Source organism: Thunnus maccoyii, chromosome 16 (assembly GCF_910596095.1).
Source record: "Thunnus maccoyii chromosome 16, fThuMac1.1, whole genome shotgun sequence".
NCBI classification, from domain to species: domain Eukaryota; kingdom Metazoa; phylum Chordata; class Actinopteri; order Scombriformes; family Scombridae; genus Thunnus; species Thunnus maccoyii.
The window spans coordinates 17,091,645-17,112,809 of record NC_056548.1 but is presented as its reverse complement, the minus strand read 5'-3'; the positions used below and the strand labels follow the sequence as shown (position 1 = coordinate 17,112,809).

At 39.1% G+C, this 21,165-nt stretch overlaps 1 protein-coding gene and 1 long non-coding RNA gene across 9 annotated transcripts; one reads left to right on the top strand and one right to left on the bottom strand.

Moving 5' to 3' along the window:
- Positions 1–3,522: 3,522 nt before the first annotated feature.
- LOC121880779 lies at positions 3,523–12,270 on the bottom strand. Of its 8 annotated transcripts, none has more exons than XR_006091638.1 (3): positions 11,701–11,788; positions 3,685–11,207; positions 3,523–3,573 (listed from the first exon to the last, which is right to left on the bottom strand). XR_006091638.1 is itself a non-coding variant. In XM_042388293.1 (3 exons), the coding sequence occupies exon 3, from the start codon at positions 9,969–9,971 to the stop codon at positions 6,633–6,635; it is 3,339 nt and encodes a 1,112-aa protein (XP_042244227.1). In that variant the 5' UTR covers positions 9,972–10,707; positions 11,146–11,207; positions 11,908–12,270; the 3' UTR covers positions 6,574–6,632. The 8 variants fall into 8 exon arrangements, 7 of the variants coding, with proteins under 7 accessions (XP_042244229.1, XP_042244227.1, XP_042244225.1 ...); XM_042388293.1 differs by lacking the exons at positions 3,523–3,573; positions 11,701–11,788 and adding an exon at positions 11,908–12,270 and having other exon boundaries at positions 6,574–10,707; positions 11,146–11,207; XM_042388291.1 differs by lacking the exon at positions 3,523–3,573 and having other exon boundaries at positions 6,574–10,707; positions 11,146–11,207; positions 11,706–11,789.
- LOC121880780 lies at positions 11,854–17,598 on the top strand. The gene is made up of 4 exons (XR_006091639.1): positions 11,854–11,943; positions 12,310–12,382; positions 14,613–15,618; positions 15,837–17,598. It is a non-coding gene; the product is annotated as an uncharacterized LOC121880780 (long non-coding RNA).
- The last annotated feature ends 3,567 nt before the right edge of the window (positions 17,599–21,165 follow it).

Here is a 21,165-nt window from a genome sequence, read left to right as displayed (position 1 = left end):
TTTCTTCTCGGTCTATAATTGTAGCTTTAGCTGAATATATTGAATAGTAAAACATTTTTATCAAGAGAATGAAAATATACTGCATCTTTCAATAACAATTTAATGGGATTAGTTTAGTGACTCTGACTATACAGGCCTATGTAAAGGGTAATATCACCACCTTGTGGTAGTTCGAGGCTACATACAGTCAGTCAGTCCCTTGTATTATCAATCAGTTGAGCATTTCCTTTTGTCTGTCTTGACAAACCTCTGTGGCGATCGATGTCACTTAGCTGATTTGTTAAACTCGTAGGTCCTATTTACAAATAAACAAACAAATCATTGCTAGTTCAACCCAGCCCCCACACGCAGTTAATTCGGACAAATAACCCTTATACGTTGGCTTTATTTCCATGTTTTATTCATAATTTTAAAAGTTTATTTTCACAGATAACAAGACAAAAGAAAAAACATAGCGTATTAATGGAGAAGGCCTTAAAATAAGTTTGCTTGAGATTAAAAAAAGAGCAATGTGAAAGTGAATGAAGACATCTCTCCAAAAAAAGGTAAAACAAACAAATAGGCTAACATTTAAAATCGAAGTGCATCTGTTATTTACAGCTGCTTTTAGACAACATGAAAACCCTCTTCCTTCTGTTTGTTAAGCACCTTCAGTCAGTTGATGGCAGCAGGGCCACGGCGCACGTCCCAGTCTGGTTACTTTGTTTCATGCGAAATCAACACAATAATCAATCAATCGTCTGTGCTTCTATACACGTCAGACCTCTAACTCTTTCCCCCTAAATTGTCCAGAAAATGTCCACGTCAGAGCTGCGATCCTGTAGACTTGCTGTGGTTTTACAATTTTATTCAGTATCAAAACATGTAAGTTTATGCAACCATTAAACCATCTTAAATGAACTATTTCTTCACTCGTTTTGGGCATAATAAACATAATCTGTTCTAATTAAATGTATGTGCAAAATTAATTAAATGCAACCCCTGCAACCACCATTAATACAAACTAATACATTCTTTATACTAATCTCTGTAACTGCACCACTGTTGCATCATTGTATTGCAGAATTTCCCTCCGGGAAAAGGAAAAAGGTTTAACAGTGTAACATTACGCACGGAAAACATGACATGATGGAACTTTAAATATTTCCACAAGGGCAAATTAAACTTTAAAAGCCAGAATATCCGCGTTTAGTTGCTGATTTTTGCCGCTGTATATGTATGTTCGGGCCAATCTGAATAATATTTCCCCGTTGAGACTGTTGCTTTGGTCTCTCATTTCCATTTGGTGAGCCAATATTTCATCATATGCTACTTTTATTGGAACATCTGTTTAAAGACATAGCTGCTTGAGAGGATAATCATTAATAAAAATTCACTTCAATTTAATACAAACCGTTGCACATACGACATGCGTTTGGACACCCTCATTGTCCCTGCACACAGGCTACTCTTTGTATTAGACGTTGCAACTGAGTTAAATAAATGTTGGTATTATTCTAGAAAATCCGCCACGTATAATTGTCTTTTGTAGGCTTAATGTAGTATACAACTGAACCTTGAGCTGTTTCTTATAACATCTACTGTATTGCCATGCAATGCATGACTACAATAACAGCACATGCTATTGTCTTTCAGTACTCTGCAGGAGCAAGTAATCAGTCATAAGTAATCAGTAACCAGTAATTTACCATTACGCAAGGTATGCAACTACCTGGGGCCCCCAAATTGAATTATGTTCTATCTATTCTATCTCACTGCACCCTGAAATAACTTCCAAAAGGCACCCAAAGCACTTAAAAAATATGCAAGTATACTACTTACTTAATCTGTACTTCTGCTTCAGAGGAAAAGATTGTATTACTACATATATACAGATAAATGTTATTATGTTGCAGATTCAGATTTTACTGACAAAATTCAGATTTCACTGACAAAATATAACAATTAAAGTATGATGAATTATAATTCATTAAACTATCCAGCATTATATAAAATAGTTTGGTAACCCTTTATAATACAGCCCGCGTTTTACGGTGCAACTTCCCATCACTTACCATGTAATTTCCCGGAATTTATAGTGTAATTTTCTCGTATGAATCAGTACGTTACATGTGTATATGTGTACTAAAATCAAATGTTTTTGCTCGTGGCAGTTATGACAATCATTTTTTTATGCATGTGTGTTTGACAGGCAAGCTTCACCCACACTCAAGAAGTTTATTATGCTTATGTCTTCTACTTCATTGTATGAATTTCAATAGAACAAGGCGAGAAATGGGTCTATACTTTTGGAAATTGGCTCCTAGCAGCCATGTTGGTCCAGCACTGCAGCAGCTCATAACAGGCAATCTTACCTCTCTCCAGTGCAGCTATGAAAGGCTTGTATTGTCATCCGAGGATGAAAAAATAACAATACAGTAATGTAATAATATACATAGTATATCTTTAATTACACAATAATAAGGTACGCAGGAAGTTATGAAAAATGATTTTATTCTTTAATTACACATAAACCACAACATATGTGCTGTTCTCCCAGTCTTACTCTGTAGGTATAGACTAGTTACCCTATAAGTACATGGTAACAACAGGGAGCGGGCTGGATTATGTTCTCCCATCCTTACTTAACTGTTTGGTTCTGTTACCTTTCATGTCACAATCTAACAACATGCAATGTGTCATTAACAACACACTGGACCAACATTTTGAACAGACAATGAGAAAACATTGTTGAACATGATTAAATAGAATGTTTCATTTACAACTTCTTAACTATATAAACTACTATTATACAATATAAATATTCTATATAAATTGCAATATATATAACTTAACAAAAATTGTATATAAAACTTTATATAAAACTTAAACAACAAAATAACTCTTAACTAATCTATCTATCTTAACTAATCTATCAAAATGCAGTTATAAAATGATTCAGTAAAATTGATGATTTTAGTAAAAAAAAAAAACAAGAACAAAACAGGAAACTATGTTTAAATTGTTAATGTAACAGACCAACAACAAGAACAACAACAAAAACAATATTCAGGTACTTTGTTCTTATGTTCTACATCGCCACTTTACTGGGAGGAGTTCATCATTTCTTTTGAGTCTTTTTTATTTTGTTCTTCAGCTCAGGGCAGGAATCCACAAATCCTTTAAAGTGCAATGTGAAATCTTTTAGGCTTGTCCCTTCAGTGCGGGTGGAGACACTTTTTTTCCCCTCCTGAAGCTATATCCACCTGTAATCACAATTATTAAAGTGTATTACAGTATAGTGAAGTCTAAAACACACATGCACACAATTGTTACATAACAGCATTCATTACATTAACCCCACCCACCCCATCCACGATTAAAAATGATAATTACAAGTTATTCTGATATTACGTAATTTGTAGTAGTGAATAATAGTTTAAAAAACAAGCACAATGGCACCACAAATACAGGTATGACATTTTCACATGCAGTGCACATACTGTATGTAATTCCCTCGAAGCACAGGCAAACACAAGTGGCTTTCTTGCAACTGGTTTATTTGTAGCTTTCTCTCCAAATCCACCGTGAAAACTACAGACACATACACACACGGTATAAAGACAAAGTTAGCGAAAATAAAAGCCTTTACAGCATGTGGAGAACAGCTCATCAAAGTAAAATAAAGACAAAAACAAGAATTACCTCGTTGGCTGCGTTCTGCAAATAAGGGAATTATCCTTGGTCCTTGAAGGGTCCTTAAACATTTCACAACCAGTTAAATAGGTTGATATTTAGCATGTATCTTAGCTGGGGCACATGTGCATCTTTACCTGCTCATTTCTCCCTTCTCCCGTACGTCAGAATGGCACAACTGGCTTTTCTAAATAAAACTGGCTGTTTCACAATAAAAGCTATCTTCTTAAAATAATACAAAACATCAAAGATAACTAAAATATATTGCAAATGACTCAAATGTATTCCAAAAGACAATACTGACATTACAAATTACAAACAACAGTTACACTCCCACCAAATCACACAAATCTTCAAGTGGGATTTCTCTAAATACAATACTGTTTTCAAATGAACACTTCAATTTCTCAATAACACATTTCTTGTTATTGACCATCTGACATGGAGTTTCAGTCAAAATAATAACACTTCAATCTGCTTCAAGCAGTGTAACAACCTTTTGTATAGGTCTTTCAAGTAACACTGGTTTAGTTGTTGATTTCCCCTTTTTGTCAAATGTAGTATCACTAACCAGAATGACCGCAGACTTCATTGTGAGGATATGGTTTGGAGTTAAAGGTTCAGGACGGTGAGTGGTCTGCTATTAATGATAGCCATAACCTCATACATGAATGTCCGTAGGGAGGTACTGTCAAGCCTTTGTGCTGACTGGTCAAGAATAGCAGTAAGAACACTCCTTATGGTCCTTATCTGCCTCTCCCAGACGCCACCCATGTGACTCACCGCTGGAGGGTTCATGAGCAATTCACATCCAAAACTCTTTGTTCTTTCTTGATCCATTCCTTTCATGAGTTCTATAAACTCTCTCCTTGCACCGACAAAATTAGTGCCTTGGTCACATCTTAGTTGACGCACGTTTCCTCTTATGGCGATGAATGCTCTCAAAGCATTAATAAATGCATCGTTGTCATGTCATCCAGCATCTCTATGTGTATGGCTCTTGAACATAGACAGGTAAGTAAAAGACCATATTTTTTGAGCTCTTTTCTTCCCTCTTTAACATAGATTGGACCAAAACAGTCGATGCCGGCGTAGGTAAAGGATGGAGTAGTTTCCATTCTGTCTTGTGGTAAATCGCCCATCCTTTGTTCTTCAGTCGGTCTCCTGTACTTTCTGCACTTGACACATTTGAAAATGTGCGACGAGACTGCACTGCTGCATCCCAGGATCCACCATCCATTAGCTCGCAGTTCATTCATCGTCATTCCACGTCCTTGATGCTGTATCTTTTCGTGAAAGTGTTTGATAAGTAGAGAGGATATATGGCTATTCTTCGGTAGAAGTGCCGGATGCTTCACGTGTGGGTGTAATGTGGCTCGACTCAGACGTCCTCCCACTCTCAGGATGCCTTCTTCATCCAGGAATGGACTCAACTTGTACAACTTACTATCTTTGGTCTTGACAGTCACATTCCCTAGTTTCAAGCATTTTATTAAGTCTGAGAATGCCTCTTCTTGCACTAGCTTGACCACTGCCAGTTCTGCTTCTTTCCTTTCTTCCAAGCTTGTACATTCGTTGGTTCTTTGTTGCACACCTTTGTATTCCCTGATCTGCCTTTTCAGTCTAGCAACTGCATTTACCACCCTTGACCAATCAGAGAACTTCTTGAAGTGATCCAATAATGACCTTTCTTCCTTTGCCCTAGTGTTACACACAAAAGCCTTGCGGAGTTCAGGATCATCTTCCTTGATATCTCCCACCTTGCATCGTCTGTGAGGTAGTTCCTTTTGCCACAGAAACTTTGGTCCTATGAACCAGTTAGAGTTCCTGAGCTGCTGTGCAGTCAAACCTCGAGAGGCATGATCTGCAGGATTGTTCTCAGAGGCAACATAAGCCCATTGTTCAGGCTTTGTACTTAACTTGATTCTTTGTATGCGGTTGGCTACAAACACCTGAAACCTTCTGGCATCGTTGTTTATGTAGCCGAGAACAACTGTAGAATCTGTCCAGAAGAACTCCTGCAGATCTTGAATGTCTAGTTCCTTCTGAAGCGTGTCGCTGGTTTGAACTGCAACAACTGCAGCTGACAGTTCCAATCTAGGTATAGTTGTAACCTTGGTTGGTGAAACTCTTGACTTACCCATTACCAAACAACAGTGAACTTCATCGGATAGATTAATAGCTCGGAGGTAAGTACATGCACCATAGCCGGAGATGCTTGCGTCAGCAAAATGGTGAAGTTCATACCTTTTGACACTGCCGAAACTTGAAGGTAAGAAGCATCTTTTGATTTCCATTTCAGCCAGGTTGGGTAGATCTCTGAGCCAGGACTCCCACTGAGGTCTTAAACGTTCTGGAAGATCTTCATCCCATCCAAGTTTCTCTCTACACATTTCCTGGAGTATTTGTTTCCCCAAAAGGACGAAGGGTGCCATGAACCCTAGGGGATCATACACAGAAGCAACTGTAGACAGTACGCCTCTTCTTGTCAATGGATTGGGTTTCACTTGAACTCTGAATTTGAATGAGTCTGATGTGATACACCACTCCACTCCGAGAGCTCTCTCCATATGTGGTGAACTCAAGGCCATGTCCAGATCTTTGACTGCTGCACGTTCTTCCTCTGGGATGGTTGCCATCACGTTCTCACTATTAGATACAAACTTGTGGAGTCTTAATTTGCCAGTAAAGCAAAGTTCTCTTGAGTCTTTGATAAGCTTGATGGCTTCCTTCTCAGTTTGAACGCTTGTTAGACCGTCATCTACATAAAAATTCCTCTGAATGAAGCATATGGCGGCGTCGCTGAACCGACCTTCCCCTTGTGCTGCCAGATGTTTTAGGCTGAAGTTGGCACAGCCAGGAGACGAGGCTGCTCCAAACAAGTGGACCTTCATGCGGTAGATGGATGGTGTGGTTTCCACGTTGCCATTCTCCCACCATAGAAACCTCAAATAATCCTAATCTTCCTTTTCGACGTGAAACTGGTGGAACATTCTTTCCACGTTGCACATGACTGCAATGTAACCTTTTCGGAAGCGGCATAGGACACCCACCAATGTATTTGTTAAGTCAGGACCAGTGAGCAGATGGTCGTTGAGGGATGTCTCTTGGTACTTGGCAGAACAGTCAAATACTACGCGTATTTTGCCTGGTTTCTGTGGATGATAGATTCCATGATGTGGAATGTACCAAACTGGACTATTGTCAATTTCATCCTCAGGGACCTTCTCTGCATCTCCACGTGATATGATGTCATCCATGAACTTGACATAGTCTTTATAGTATCTTTGATCTTTCTTTAGTCTCCTTTCAAGACAGTTCAGACGGTGTATTGCGCACGTCTTGTTGTTCGGTAGTTTCGGTCTTTCCTCCTTGAACGGCAAAGGCATTTCGTAGTGACCATTGTCCTTTTGTGTAATATTCCCTCTCAACTTGGAAAGAAACTTCAAGTCATCTTGAGACACAGGATCATTTTCTCCAGCTCTTTCAGAGAAGTCTGATTCCAGGATGTTTATGACGTCTGAAGGAATAATTTCCTTTACTTTGTTTCGACTCACATAGTGTACTTCAGTCTTGAGATTGACCGACGGCTCAACACCTGGTGTCACTTGTCTTACTACTATGCGATGGCTGATCCCAATTGTGTCACCGTAGTCTAGACAGGGATTGCCGTGGCCAACAATACTCCATCCAAGGTCCGTGAGCAGTGCATACGGCTGATTTTCTTTGCCAGACACAACTTCTCTTAGAAGTAAAGCTTGTGAGCAGTTGTATCCAATGAGCAAACCTCCTTCACAGTCCTGTAAAGGTGCAATTTCTCCTTGAAGGTGCTCTAGATGAGACCAAGCTTTTGCAGTTTCATCTGTTGGGATGTGAGTTCCGTTGGCTGGAATAAAATCCCGTGTGTAGACTGGTGGTAAGGAGATCTTCTTATCGGTGTAAAAGCCTCTGACTTGTAAGTTGTCTACCCTTTGGGAGCTTACTAACGTGGTTCTTGAGGTCATAGTAGAAAGCTTGAGCTTGACTTGTCGTTTGTTTACTTTCAAAGTTTCAGCTACTTCACTCAGAATGAAGGTTGTGTCACTTTGAGAATCCAAAAGTGCGTACACAAGAACTTCTTGGGCTGCCTGAGATGTGGATGAAAGCCAAACAGGAATTATTGCGGCTGTTTGTGTGTTAGCTTCCTCCAGTATCACTCTGTTTGAAGTAGCAGCTGTGGTTGTTCCTTTGGGTTGTGTAGATTGAGGTCGTTCTTGGTGTTTTTCTTGACTTGTACTCGGCTTTTCTTGACTTTGAGTTTGCTTGGCTTGTAGTGGGTTTTGTTCTTCTTTAGGTCGCACTGCATGCAAGCAAGTAGGATGCCGCTTATGGCACACATCACAAACACTCCTACTGTTGCAACTCTTTGAGTGATGACCAGACTTGAGACAGCCAAAGCATAACCTTTCAGTTTGAACAAACTTGATTCTGTCTGGAACTGTTTTCTCCATGAACTTTCTGCATTTGTGCAAGGTGTGCCCACTTTTCTGACAGAAAATACAAGACATGTTAGTTCTTTCATTTGAATTTGTAGTAAGAGTCTTTGCTCCTAAGCTTTGAGGTCTTTGGTATTTTGTTTTTTCTGCATCAGTTTGTTTCAGTGACTGCAATGATGTAACAGGATTACAGGCGATTTTTGCTTCTCTTGTCAGAAATTTAACAAATTGACTGAAGGAGGGGAATTGGTTACTGTTTTCTTGGACTTCAATAACTTTCCGGTTCCATCTCGCTGTTAGCCAGTCTGGTAACTTTGACAAAATTTTCCTGTTTTCATTACAGTCATTCAAGATTTCCAATGATTTGATGTGGACCATGGCAGCCTCGCAACTGCGGAGAAAATCAACAAACTCTCTGAGCTCAAAACTGTCCTTAGACCCCATCCTAGGCCATGCTTGAAGCTTGTCTCTGTACGATTTTGCAATCGTGAATGGATTTCCATATCTCTCCTCTAAAATCTCCCATGCAGCAACATAGGCAGATTCAGTACCGAGTAGGAAATATCCATCAAGTGCTTTCTTAGCTTGTCCACTTACATATCTACGCAGGTAGTATATCTTCTCTTTGTCTTGAATGTTTTTCTGGTCAATCAGTGTTTCAAAGGAGAGTTTCCAATCGTTGTATTTCAATGAATCCCCAGTGAATACTGACGGCTCTGGAACTGGAATCCTGTTCGCACTTAAAGCACCTGCCAGCACCCTAACAAGCTCTGCTGTACTGTCATTTGAGGAGGTGGTTCCAGCCTGGGGTATGAAAGGTACATACAGCGGTTGAGGACTTGTTGGAGCTGAAGCTTGATTATCTTCTTCCTTCTCTTGTTTTACAGTGTCCTTTTGCTCTGCTACAGCCTTCACCTGATCATACACCTGTATTCTTGCTTGTGCGGCATTGAGACTTTTCATTGCCTCTAACTGCAGTATCTTTCTCCTCTTTTCTTCCAGAGTCCTTTGTAGAGCTGCATGCTCTTCTTCCCGTTTAGCTTTAATTTTAGCTTCTTCTTTTTCTCGTTCTAAACGACGCTTGATGGCTGCTGCCTCTTCATCTGCTATCTTTCTTTTAGCTTCTGCTTCTAAGCGCTGTATTTCCACTTGTTCCTTTTCTTGCTCTTGTAGCACTTTCAGAACTGCTTGGCTTGCAGCAGCTTCAGCAGCAGCTTCTTGGCGATTAACAGGAGATTGGCTTGAATGCTCTGAGGTGCCTCTCAAGATAGAAATGACAGAACCTGATTTACTGATGCTTGAGTCGAAGAGAGAGCCTGCTTCTGGCCACTCTTGCTCTCGTTCTGGAATCTTTCCGCCCAGCCGACTTGAGGCTCTGGATACAATGAACTTTGAAATCTCCACACACTGATCCACTCTTCGACGTGTGTCCTGACCTGGAGGTGAGACTTTGCGTAGTTCATCATAAATACGCTGGACATCTGCAGAAAGCCCTATGACATCACCAATGATATCTTGAAGCAGATCATCAGATAAAGGCTCTGTTGATTGTGATAATGGCTGCTTAGCAGATTTAACGTGTGTTCTCCACTTGTCATATATGTAGTCAAACTTTTGTTGAAGCCCTTTAATTTTTCCTTCTTGCATTTCTTTACCCTTTTCTGTAAGAGTTTTAATTCTCTGACTTCGCCTGGGTTGGTGAGCTTCCTCTTGGTGGCCTTCAGCATCACCTACTTCTCCATCTTCAGGTTGATCGTGGGAATTTGCTCTGTCTCTAAGACTGTCCCCTATCTGAATTGTAGACTCTTTTGGCTTTGACATTGTCAAATCACTAATCGCATTTTGCAAAACAATAGCAGTTACGTTGTTTACAAATAGAAATTAACGTGGTAAACAAACTTTCCCATCAACTTTAAACACTCACTCAAATGTAAATGTCAATAATAGATAAATAAATGCTTGATACTTCAAAAGTGCACTTTAGAACTTAAAGGTGTGCAAAATGATGTAATTGGACCTTAAATATCACTAGTGAAATACACACAATATATGCAAATCACATAAAACACTCAGAAAACTTACATTTCAATGGCAGTTAGTGTTCACTTCTTATTTCACAAAATTAACTTAAATTGCAAGCAAAAAATGTTTGCCGTTTAACTTTAGTATCTCTGGAATAATAAACTTGAGTTAAATTACGTGATAACAAACACTGACAAAAACACTCTTCTTAAATAACTCTTAACTTATTAGTGTCCAAGCCCTTTGCTACTTCTTCTTGAAACTTCACTGTTTAAGCTGCGTGGGTCTTACTTCTTTATGTGCTTTTTAACGCTGTTTTTTGGCTCATCTGTTGCTCCATGAATGACTGCTCCATGCGCTGCAGACAGGCTGAATGAAGCCAGTCCTTTGAACTTGCCGTGTTGTTAATTGATGCTCACTCGCGCTGATGGACAGTTCGAGTTTTCACTGTAATTCCCTCGAAGCACAGGCAAACACAAGTGGCTTTCTTGCAACTGGTTTATTTGTAGCTTTCTCTCCAAATCCACCGTGAAAACTACAGACACATACACACACGGTATAAAGACAAAGTTAGCGAAAATAAAAGCCTTTACAGCATGTGGAAAACAGCTCATCAAAGTAAAATAAAGACAAAAACAAGAATTACCTCGTTGGCTGCGTTCTGCAAATAAGGGAATTATCCTTGGTCCTTGAAGGGCCCTTAAACATTTCACAACCACTTAAATAGGTTGATATTTAGCATGTATCTTAGCTGGGGCACATGTGCATCTTTACCTGCTCATTTCTCCCTTCTCCCGTACGTCAGAACGGCACAACTGGCTTTTCTAAATAAAAGTGGCTGTTTCACAATAAAAGCTATCTTCTTAAAATAATACAAAACATCAAAGATAACTGACATATATTGCAAATAACTCAAATGTATTCCAAAAGACAATACTGACATTACAAATTACAAACAACAGTTACACTGTACCTCGGCAATGATGCTTGTCAGAGCCATTGTTGTTCTGTCCACATGATCCATGGTTTGAAGGCCTGGGAAACACAGAGATTGATTTTGTGTTTAGATTTGATTCTGTACGTTTTTCAGGACATACTTATACCTGTGTATGACCCGCTCAGGTGTAGTCAAGTGTTATATTTCTTTCCCGTACTTGTTAGGTTTAGGTAATAAACAGAACTGTGCTCTAGGTTTAATATACAGTACAAACTTTAACTCACTATATATTAAATAAAAAACAGATATTACTCCCTAAAGTAGAGTAAAATATGCTATCTAACGTAACATATTCATTCAGCATTTAATTTAAAACAGCATGGACCATGTGAGTTTACATTCTGGACACAGAGGTAACTTGTACAACGTTCTTGCCAAAGTCCGCCTAGCATGGTGTCTAATTAGCGATTAGCATAACTCGCGTTTAGCATGCTAATACACATGAATTTGGTTGTTAAGACTTTAGCATAACGGAGGCAACATATTACGGTAAGACACACAATGTTGCACATCATAAATATGACTGCTCACCTAACAGGAGAATATGACAGAAGCAGGTGATTTGATTTGCTCTCGCAAGCTAACTGCCACATCCATGCCACAGCCCAGTGCTACTTTACAACCGTCGGTCTGTATACGAAACCCGAACACGCTTGTAGGCAATCCATGAATTATATAGGCGGAAGCTATTTTTTTTTTTACTAGGATGCCAGTTGCGCAATCTCTGCATTCACTAACCTCATATCACCTGCTTCTGTCATGTTCTCCTGTTAGGTGAGCAGTCATATTTATGATGTGCAACCTTGTGTGTCTTATCGTAATATGTTGCCTGCGTTATGTTAAAGTCTTAACAACCGAATTCATGTGTATTAGCATGCTAATCGCGAGTTATGCTAATCGCTAATTAGCCACCATGCTAGGCGGACTTTGGCAAGAAGGTTGTACAAGTTACCTCTGTGTCCAGAATGTGAACTCACATGGTCCATGCTGTTTTAAATTAAATGCTGAATGAATATGTTACCTTAGATAGCATATTTTACTCTACTTTAGGGAGTAATATCTGTTTTTTATTTAATATATAGTTAGTTAGTGAGAATTTAATAATCCAGCCCGCTCCCTGTTGTTACCATGTACTTACAGGGTAACTAGCCTGTACCTACAGAGTAAGGACTGGGGAACATTGTGAACTTTCATAGCTGTGCACTGGAGAGAGGTAAGATTGCCTGTTATGAGCTGCTGCAGTGCTGGACCAACATGGCTGCTAGGAGCCAATTTCCAAAAGTATAGACCCATTTCTCGCCTTGTTCTATTGAAATTCATACAATGAAGTTGAAGACATAAGCATAATAAATCTCTTGAGTGTGGGTGAAGCTTGCCTGTCAAACACACATGCATAAAAAAATGATTGTCATAACTGCCACGAGCAAAAACACTTGATTTTAGTACACATATACATGTTACGTACTGATTCATACGAGAAAATTACACCATAAGGTCCGGGAAGTTACATGGTAAATGTTGGGAATTACACTTTAAAACCCCAATTGTTACTCCCTTGTTTCTCGTTGTTTTGTTTTCTTCCGCTGTACCTACTTTTAAGTACCAGTAAGAACCGGAAAGTATTTAATATGTATGAATTCATATGAGGAAGTTGCACCATAAGTTCCAGGAAATTACATGATAAGTGATGGGAAGTTACACTGTAAAACGCGGGCTGTATTATAAAGTGTTAGCAATAGTTTAGCACCTTGAACAGATGTAAAGTGCTAATAATTAGGGATGCACGATATTGGATTTTTTGCCGATATCCGATATGCCGATATTTCCAACTCATTGTGGCGGATTGCCGATGCCGATACTGATATATGCACATATTTTCTTCTAGCTGGCTGAGGAGACTATTATGCATGCAAGCATAGATTGTACTAAGTATGATCAAGAAAGACAATATATGAAGGAAGAACTTAGGAAGACTGGAGTTCAGGAGCTCAGCGTTAAAACTTTAATGAACTTGCCAAGTGGGTGGAGCAGTAGAGTTTTCTTTGAGTTTATTAGACAGACAGCATTAATGTGCAGGATTTAATCTCTGGTCCACACTCCAAAAAGAAGATGTCCCCCCCCCCCCAAAACAGAGTGATACATCCTGTCAGCTGAGGTGTTTCCTATCTGTGCAATCGAACATAGCAGCTCTTGCGCGGACTACTTTAACCTGACAGTCCTGGTGCTTCCCCCGCAGGCTCCACTTCACTCAAGCTGCTTCTTTCCCCTTTAACCGGAATAACAAACTGGGGCTCGGTGCTCCGGTTGGATCCACATGGAGCATGGAGAGCCGGGGCTAACGTTAGCTGAGAAGCTAGCGGAGCGTTAGCAGCAGTATGACCGGAGGGAAGCACAGCCAGCTAGTGTCTGCTAGAAGAAGCAGCTGAGTGAAGTGGAGCCTGCCGAGGAAGCACCGGGACTGTCAGCGTGAAACAGTCCGTGGAGGGAAGAACAGTGATGCGGCAGAGGAGAGGGCAACAAATCGGCCTCTCATAATCGGCAGAAAATGTTCATTTCGGCCGATACCGATGACATGCCGATAATATCGTGCATTCCTACTAATAATCCCTCTCTTTCACTCTTCAATTTAAGTAAAAATTTGAATGCACGACTTTAACTTTCACTGTGTGATATTAACAGTTTTACTATTAATATTTTTCCTTCAGAAAAAAGTTTTGAGTACTTTTTCTACCACTGCCAATACCAACGTTCCCAGTTAGAGAAAGGGTGAAAAGTAAAGCAAGATGGTGTTTGCCTGGGGCCCCCAAATCATAAAATCCACCCCTGCAAGTAATCACAAATTTCATTAAATCAATGTGTGCAAAGACCTGACTAGGACCGTCCTTTGGCTATAAATTACTTACAGCTGAGTGAAAGTGACTAAAACGAGAGGGCATTGTCAGTTCTAAGGTCAGTTGATACTGAATGGGGCTATGCCAGGAACTGGCAGAGAAGTGAAGAGTGAAGTGAAAGTGCATTAGTTGAGTCAATTTAATAAAAATTCATTTTCCATGTATGCTCAAAATTTTTCTGTCCTGTCAGATCTTACACAGAAATTTCACTTCCCTTTTTAATCAAGATTTCTCAATATTACATTTCATTGCTTCATTCCATCAACATTTTGTAACCCACTTAGAGTTTGTTAAACGACTATAGTCTCTTACATTTATCCTTTTTACAGTATCACAGTTTCATTAATAATCAACCAAATCAAATTGTATAACAAATTAATAATCAACTCCAATGGATTACACCAAACATGCATAACTTCATCAATATGATGTCATATCATTGATGAAATATTCATATGTGTCAGATATTCTTAAGCATTAGCAATTCAACAAAATATTACTTTATTCAAATGGTTAGCCTCTTCCTGTACTATCATGCCTTCCCCCCCACAGCTGGAGCACCTGTTGCAGCATTTCCTCCATTAAAGTCCTTCTGTGATGTTGTTCGATTTTCATGGAAATGCACGATCCTTTTTGGAAACTACACAGAACAGCGGATCAGAAATGGTGTGTTTTCAAGATGCCAATTGACATTTAAATACTTGAATATTATTTCAATATCAGTGTTTCTCACTATCTCGGCTTCTAAATGGCTCAGTCATGATTCTGGAGGGCAAGTCTATATTTTCTGGGCCAAGAAATGCAAAACTCAGAATTATTCGAGAATCAGCATGAGGTGACAAACAATAGTGCATTAGACAATTTAAGTGACATATTTCAAGGAGAGGATGACCACACACTAAGCTTGAATTATTTTATTGTATTACCAATGTTTTGACTGCACAGCAACTTTTGCAAGTGTCAAACAAAAGTCTTACATATACATACATCACCTGGTAGCAACCTGCAATCAGTGACATTATCAACAGGCCTTTTCATAGCAGACATTATCACTCGTCACAGCAGGAAAAGTGCAGGAGGAACCAATGCTTTTAACGATGGCTCTGTGTAACAGGGTCAACTGTACAGCATATGTATTATAATTACACAAAAATTGTAAATAGTTAAATCCTGACGTGCTACTCCTTCAGGGTCAACAGGTGGAACATTTAAGGCTCAGTTCACTGTACCCCTACGTTCACTTTTGTGGGTGCCCCGCCGCCCCCCAAATGATGTCCCCCGCCTTTACCTCTCCCCTTTTGTTGTCAAACTTCATGGGAGAGGTAGGTGACGTTGTGCACTCCTTTTTTGAAGTTTGTTTATCAGTCTGGACTTATTGTACAGTATGGTAACACAATTCTGTTATTTAATTTGTGTAGGAGTCTGAGTTAGCGTCACAATTGACCGGAGGATATTTTCTTTTCATTTACTTCTGTCAGGTACGTTTTCGGTATTTTTGGTGTGTTTGCTGCAACATGGCTGCCCTTTTGTTGTCTTACTTCATGGGAGAGGAGCCTGAGTAAGTCATGATTGACCGGAGGATATTTTCTTTACATTTACTTCTGTCAGTTGCCGGAATAAATGGTGGCCTCTAACGAAACCCTTGTCTGAGCCTCTTCCTTATGACACAATGCAAGAGTCAACCGGTTACATCTGTTCCAGTTGAGTGTTGCTGACTGCTTCAGTTCAAATGTTTGTTACTAACTCTCTCACTCTCTCTCACTGTCCCCCATTCAGCCACTGCTCACTTTCCTCGGGTCTCTGCCCTTATGAATTCTGAGCATTCACAACCTGTCCGCCAAACACCCTCAGATGTCTCCTGCCAGCACACCTGCCCCTTATTTTTCCCCCAATGAGTCGATACCAGCCCCCTTTTCCCCAGTCCGTTGCCAGATTGTCAATGTTACTACATGCCTTTGAGTTCCAGTTGCTTCTACCTGAACCTTTTCTTGTACGTGCTTGCAGCCATTATTAATATTACTACAGCTGTGCTTTTCCTGCAATCACATGTCAAAATGAATTCTGTGAAAAAGGCTTATCCTCTAGTTAAAGGCCCTGCCACCTTAATGTGACACAAAATACTTCTTGTTAACTCCTAAATTTAACCATTTCTGCATAATGACCTTCCTTCGGTTGATCCAACAGTGGTTTACTAAATTATATTGTAACTTCACAAATGCTATGTACTTAGATAGGCCAACTCACTGGTTCGGCAAATTTACAGATTGGCTTAGACTTGCATTTTTTCCTACTAATGGAATTATTTTTGACGGCCCAGCCCACCCACACAGGTGTTTTCAATATTCAGAGTAGCTGTTTAACTCTGCTCAGGTCTAATTTGGATGGAGCTATGCTGGTAATTACATAATGTCAGTTAACAACAGTACTAATCTTGTAATAGCTAAATAAAAGCAGGACCATTTGTCAATTTCTTGTAACCAATTTCTTGTGTAAATTTGAGTTAAAAGGTCTTTACTATATTGTGCAAAAACACATTGCAGCACCTTAAGAAGATTGGGGGCCATTGTAAGTTAATACTTTATGAGCTTTGATAGCACCTGCTAGATTGCAACTTTGTTACTGTAGTTTTACAAAATGATTTTAAAACCAGAGTTAACATTTTACATTTAGCACTGTGGTTCTACATACTTTAGGCCTATAACTTTGTTGTGATAGCATAATTCAGTATGTTAACTGCTTAATTTCCAAAGGCTATATGGATATTTGTGGGACAATTTACATTTGTAGTATTGTTGTGTTTTTAAGGTTTAATGCCATGTGTTCAAATACACAACTGCAGTGCAAAATAAAAAGATTAACTTCCTAACAATTTTGTTGTTCAATGAATTCATTTTTAAAGCTACTACATGGAAAGAAAGCTAAAAACTACTGAAGAAAATCTAATTGGACCAACTTGACTTTTTACCTGTCATCCACTTAAAACTTGTGTTCATAATTATGATAATTAGGTACACAATACTTAAAAATTCCTTTTAAATATTGTGGAAAAACTTGTTGGAAAAACTTATTTTTTATGAGTTATCAACTTAAAAACTTGTGTTTATGCTGCCAATTATTAAGTATGTAGTAATTAAAAATATCTTTGATTGTAGAGGTAAAACTAATTCCCCTAACTCAATGTAGTTTGTTGGTTCAACATAAATTTATCAGGAGTTGTCATAACTCAAAAAGCTTGATGCAAACTGTTATGTTAATTTTTTTGTTGAGCTAAAGCATTTGTTTAGAGTGTACTTGTGTGCATATTATGTCTATTTTATTTATTTATATATTTATTGTATTTATTGTATTTTTTGGGGAAAATAGACAACTCTGTCCTCAAATACACACAATGTCGCAAACCACTTCTTTTCACCTGCCAGTACCATGCCAGGAGATTGAATGTATGTTCACACTGTCCCATTAGAGTCCGACCTCCTAACAGGTGCCCGACCAGCTAGTTGAAAGTGACAGTACAAAAACAAGATCTAGTAGTGTTTGATTTTGAATGCTTAGCTAAGCTGGAAACTGTTGAGTTCTCTTATTCACTGAACTCTCGTATCCTATTGCACAAACAACATGGCAAAAAGTCAATTTGTAGTAGCCTGTGTATTGGGAAATAAGATACACTTGACTTTGTTTACCCATCCACACCATCCAGTCCCAAAACCACATCTTTCACTTCTTCTTTCAGTCATATGCCAGTATATTTTGGTATTAAACACCCCATTTGTTTCTTGGAAACACATGTTTAAACATCAAAGTCCATTAATCATCAACCCAATCACATTATATAAGCTACTTGGACGGATTATACATCTTTACTGCATGTCATACTCATACATAAAACATTGCCAGCATATATCTACCATTGTAGTTTTTCATGAATCGAGAATCGAGAATCAGCATGAGGTGACAAACAATAGTGCATTAGACAATTTAAGTGACATATTTCAAGGAGAGGATGACCACACACTAAGCTTGAATTATTTTATTGTATTACCAATGTTTTGACTGCACAGCAACTTTTGCAAATGTCAAACAAAAGTCTTACATATACATACATCACCTGGTAGCAACCTGCAATCAGTGACATTATCAACAGGCCTTTTCATAGCAGACATTATCACTCGTCACAGCAGGAAAAGTGCAGGAGGAACCAATGCTTTTAACGATGGCTCTGTGTAACAGGGTCAACTGTACAGCATATGTATTATAATTACACAAAAATTGTAAATAGTTAAATCCTGACGTGCTACTCCTTCAGGGTCAACAGGTGGAACATTTAAGGCTCAGTTCACTGTACCCCTACGTTCACTTTTGTGGGTGCCCTGCCGCCCCCCAAATGATGTCCCCCGCCTTTACCTCTCCCCTTTTGTTGTCAAACTTCATGGGAGAGGTAGGTGACGTTGTGCACTCCTTTTTTGAAGTTTGTTTATCAGTCTGGACTTATTGTACAGTATGGTAACACAATTCTGTTATTTAATTTGTGTAGGAGTCTGAGTTAGCGTCACAATTGACCGGAGGATATTTTCTTTTCATTTACTTCTGTCAGGTACGTTTTCGGTATTTTTGGTGTGTTTGCTGCAACATGGCTGCCCTTTTGTTGTCTTACTTCATGGGAGAGGAGCCTGAGTTAGCGTCACGATTGACCGGAGGATATTTTCTTTACATTTACTTCTGTCAGTTGCCGGAATAAATGGTGGCCTCTAACGAATCCCTTGTCTGAGCCTCTTCCTTATGACACAATGCAAGAGTCAACCGGTTACATCTGTTCCAGTTGAGTGTTGCTGACTGCTTCAGTTCAAATGTTTGTTACTAACTCTCTCACTCTCTCTCACTGTCCCCCATTCAGCCACTGCTCACTTTCCTCAGGTCTCTGCCCTTATGAATTCTGAGCATTCACAACCTGTCCGCCAAACACCCTCAGATGTCTCCTGCCAGCACACCTGCCCCTTATTTTTCCCCCAATGAGTCGATACCAGCCCCCTTTTCCCCAGTCCATTGCCAGATTGTCAATGTTACTACATGCCTTTGAGTTCCAGTTGCTTCTACCTGAACCTTTTCTTGTACGTGCTTGCAGCCATTATTAATATTACTACAGCTGTGCTTTTCCTGCAATCACATGTCAAAATGAATTCTGTGAAAAAGGCTTATCCTCTAGTTAAAGGCCCTGCCACCTTAATGTGACACAAAATACTTCTTGTTAACTCCTAAATTTAACCATTTCTGCATAATGACCTTCCTTCGGTTGATCCAACAGTGGTTTACTAAATTATATTGTAACTTCACAAATGCTATGTACTTAGATAGGCCAACTCACTGGTTCGGCAAATTTACAGATTGGCTTAGACTTGCATTTTTTCCTACTAATGGAATTATTTTTGACGGCCCAGCCCACCCACACAGGTGTTTTCAATATTCAGAGTAGCTGTTTAACTCTGCTCAGGTCTAATTTGGATGGAGCTATGCTGGTAATTACATAATGTCAGTTAACAACAGTACTAATCTTGTAATAGCTAAATAAAAGCAGGACCATTTGTCAATTTCTTGTAACCCTTATTGACCTTACAATTTAAAATATTTTTGGGACATACTAGAGCCATAGTTTTTATGTATGTTGATGCTCAACTATTTTTTCATCTTTTTTCTAATGTTTCATGATTGTTTGTGATAAACTAGGTGTTTCGTTTAGCTTGTTGATGATGACCAGGTAGTTTATGTTTATTTAAGGCAGTATGTTGGCTACAGATTGAAGAAGAATACACATTTGGGTAGAGACTTGATAATCGAGTGACATCTGGGACAACCCTCTTTCCTGCCTCCTGACCCCTGCTGATTTGACCCCTCCTGTTTTTGCCCCCTTGATTTGCCTTGATCTTGTATGCAAATGCCCTTCCTTCCTATCTTCTGTTCACCATTGATGCTCACTGCTTTGATCTTTACTGTATAAAATCGTTCCATTTCTTCTGCTCTGGGTCAGTCTACTGTATCAGACCAGCTCTGTGTCAGTAAGCTCAACACATTTCCGGAATGGTATTAAACCACTTCCACCACAGCAAACTTTGAACAAGGACTTGAGTGAATTTTCTTCAACAAGATACAGCCTTACACAACAATTGTGGGTACCATTATTGTTCCTATGCCCCGTGTTATTTATGTATGTCAGTCATGTTGAGATAATTATAGATAAACAATCATTTGTTATGGTAATGTTACCTTCCTACCAGAACTATGTAGGTGGCAGTTTTTTCTAGTTTCGCTTTGTACATTTTGTTGTTGTGATTGCACGCTGGCTCTGGTGTGGACTTGAAAAGTTTGTCTGCACTGGAGTTAGAGCTTTCTCCAGATTACCGCTGTTACCACATCCTGCGCAGTAAAGGAAGATGAATGTTGTACTCTTGGTCCTAAGTAATCCTTCCTCCTGCATGTAGACATCTAAATATCCCTAGTTGGTTGAAGCTAACAATACTACAGTGAAATCACTGGAGTTTAGCCACTGAAAATGTATTAGGTTCATTCTGATTCAAGGCTTCTTTTAAAGGAATGTACTGTCAACTTCTGTTTCTTATTATGGAATGAAAGGAAGCCAACTTCCTTTTTAATCTACTCCTTCACACTAACTATAACTATAGTTATAGTATAACTAAACAATCTTACTGTTCTCTAATTTTCCATTTTTACAGGGTACTAGGACCTGGACTTGATGTTTGCAAATCATCTGTTTACTGTGTCTTAAATGATAGGTTAACATTTTTCAAGTCTGCCTGTCACAGTTATGCAGGCAAGTGTACCCAAATGCAGAAACAACAAGCAGGTGACAGGAAATGAAGAAAATAATTATTTATTTACCAAACTCTGGTTACTGGCAGACAAAGACAAAAACAGAACTGGCTTTGGTTTTTTTAGCGTTTCATTTGTGCAATGGGGAGAAAAACATGTTTCAAAATTTGCTTATTCATGTAAGCATTAACATTGTGTAATCTAAATTCAGCCACAGACACATTAAAAAATTGGCTGTTATTCACATAGATAACCTTGTAGTTCCACTGTAGCTAAACTGCTGTTG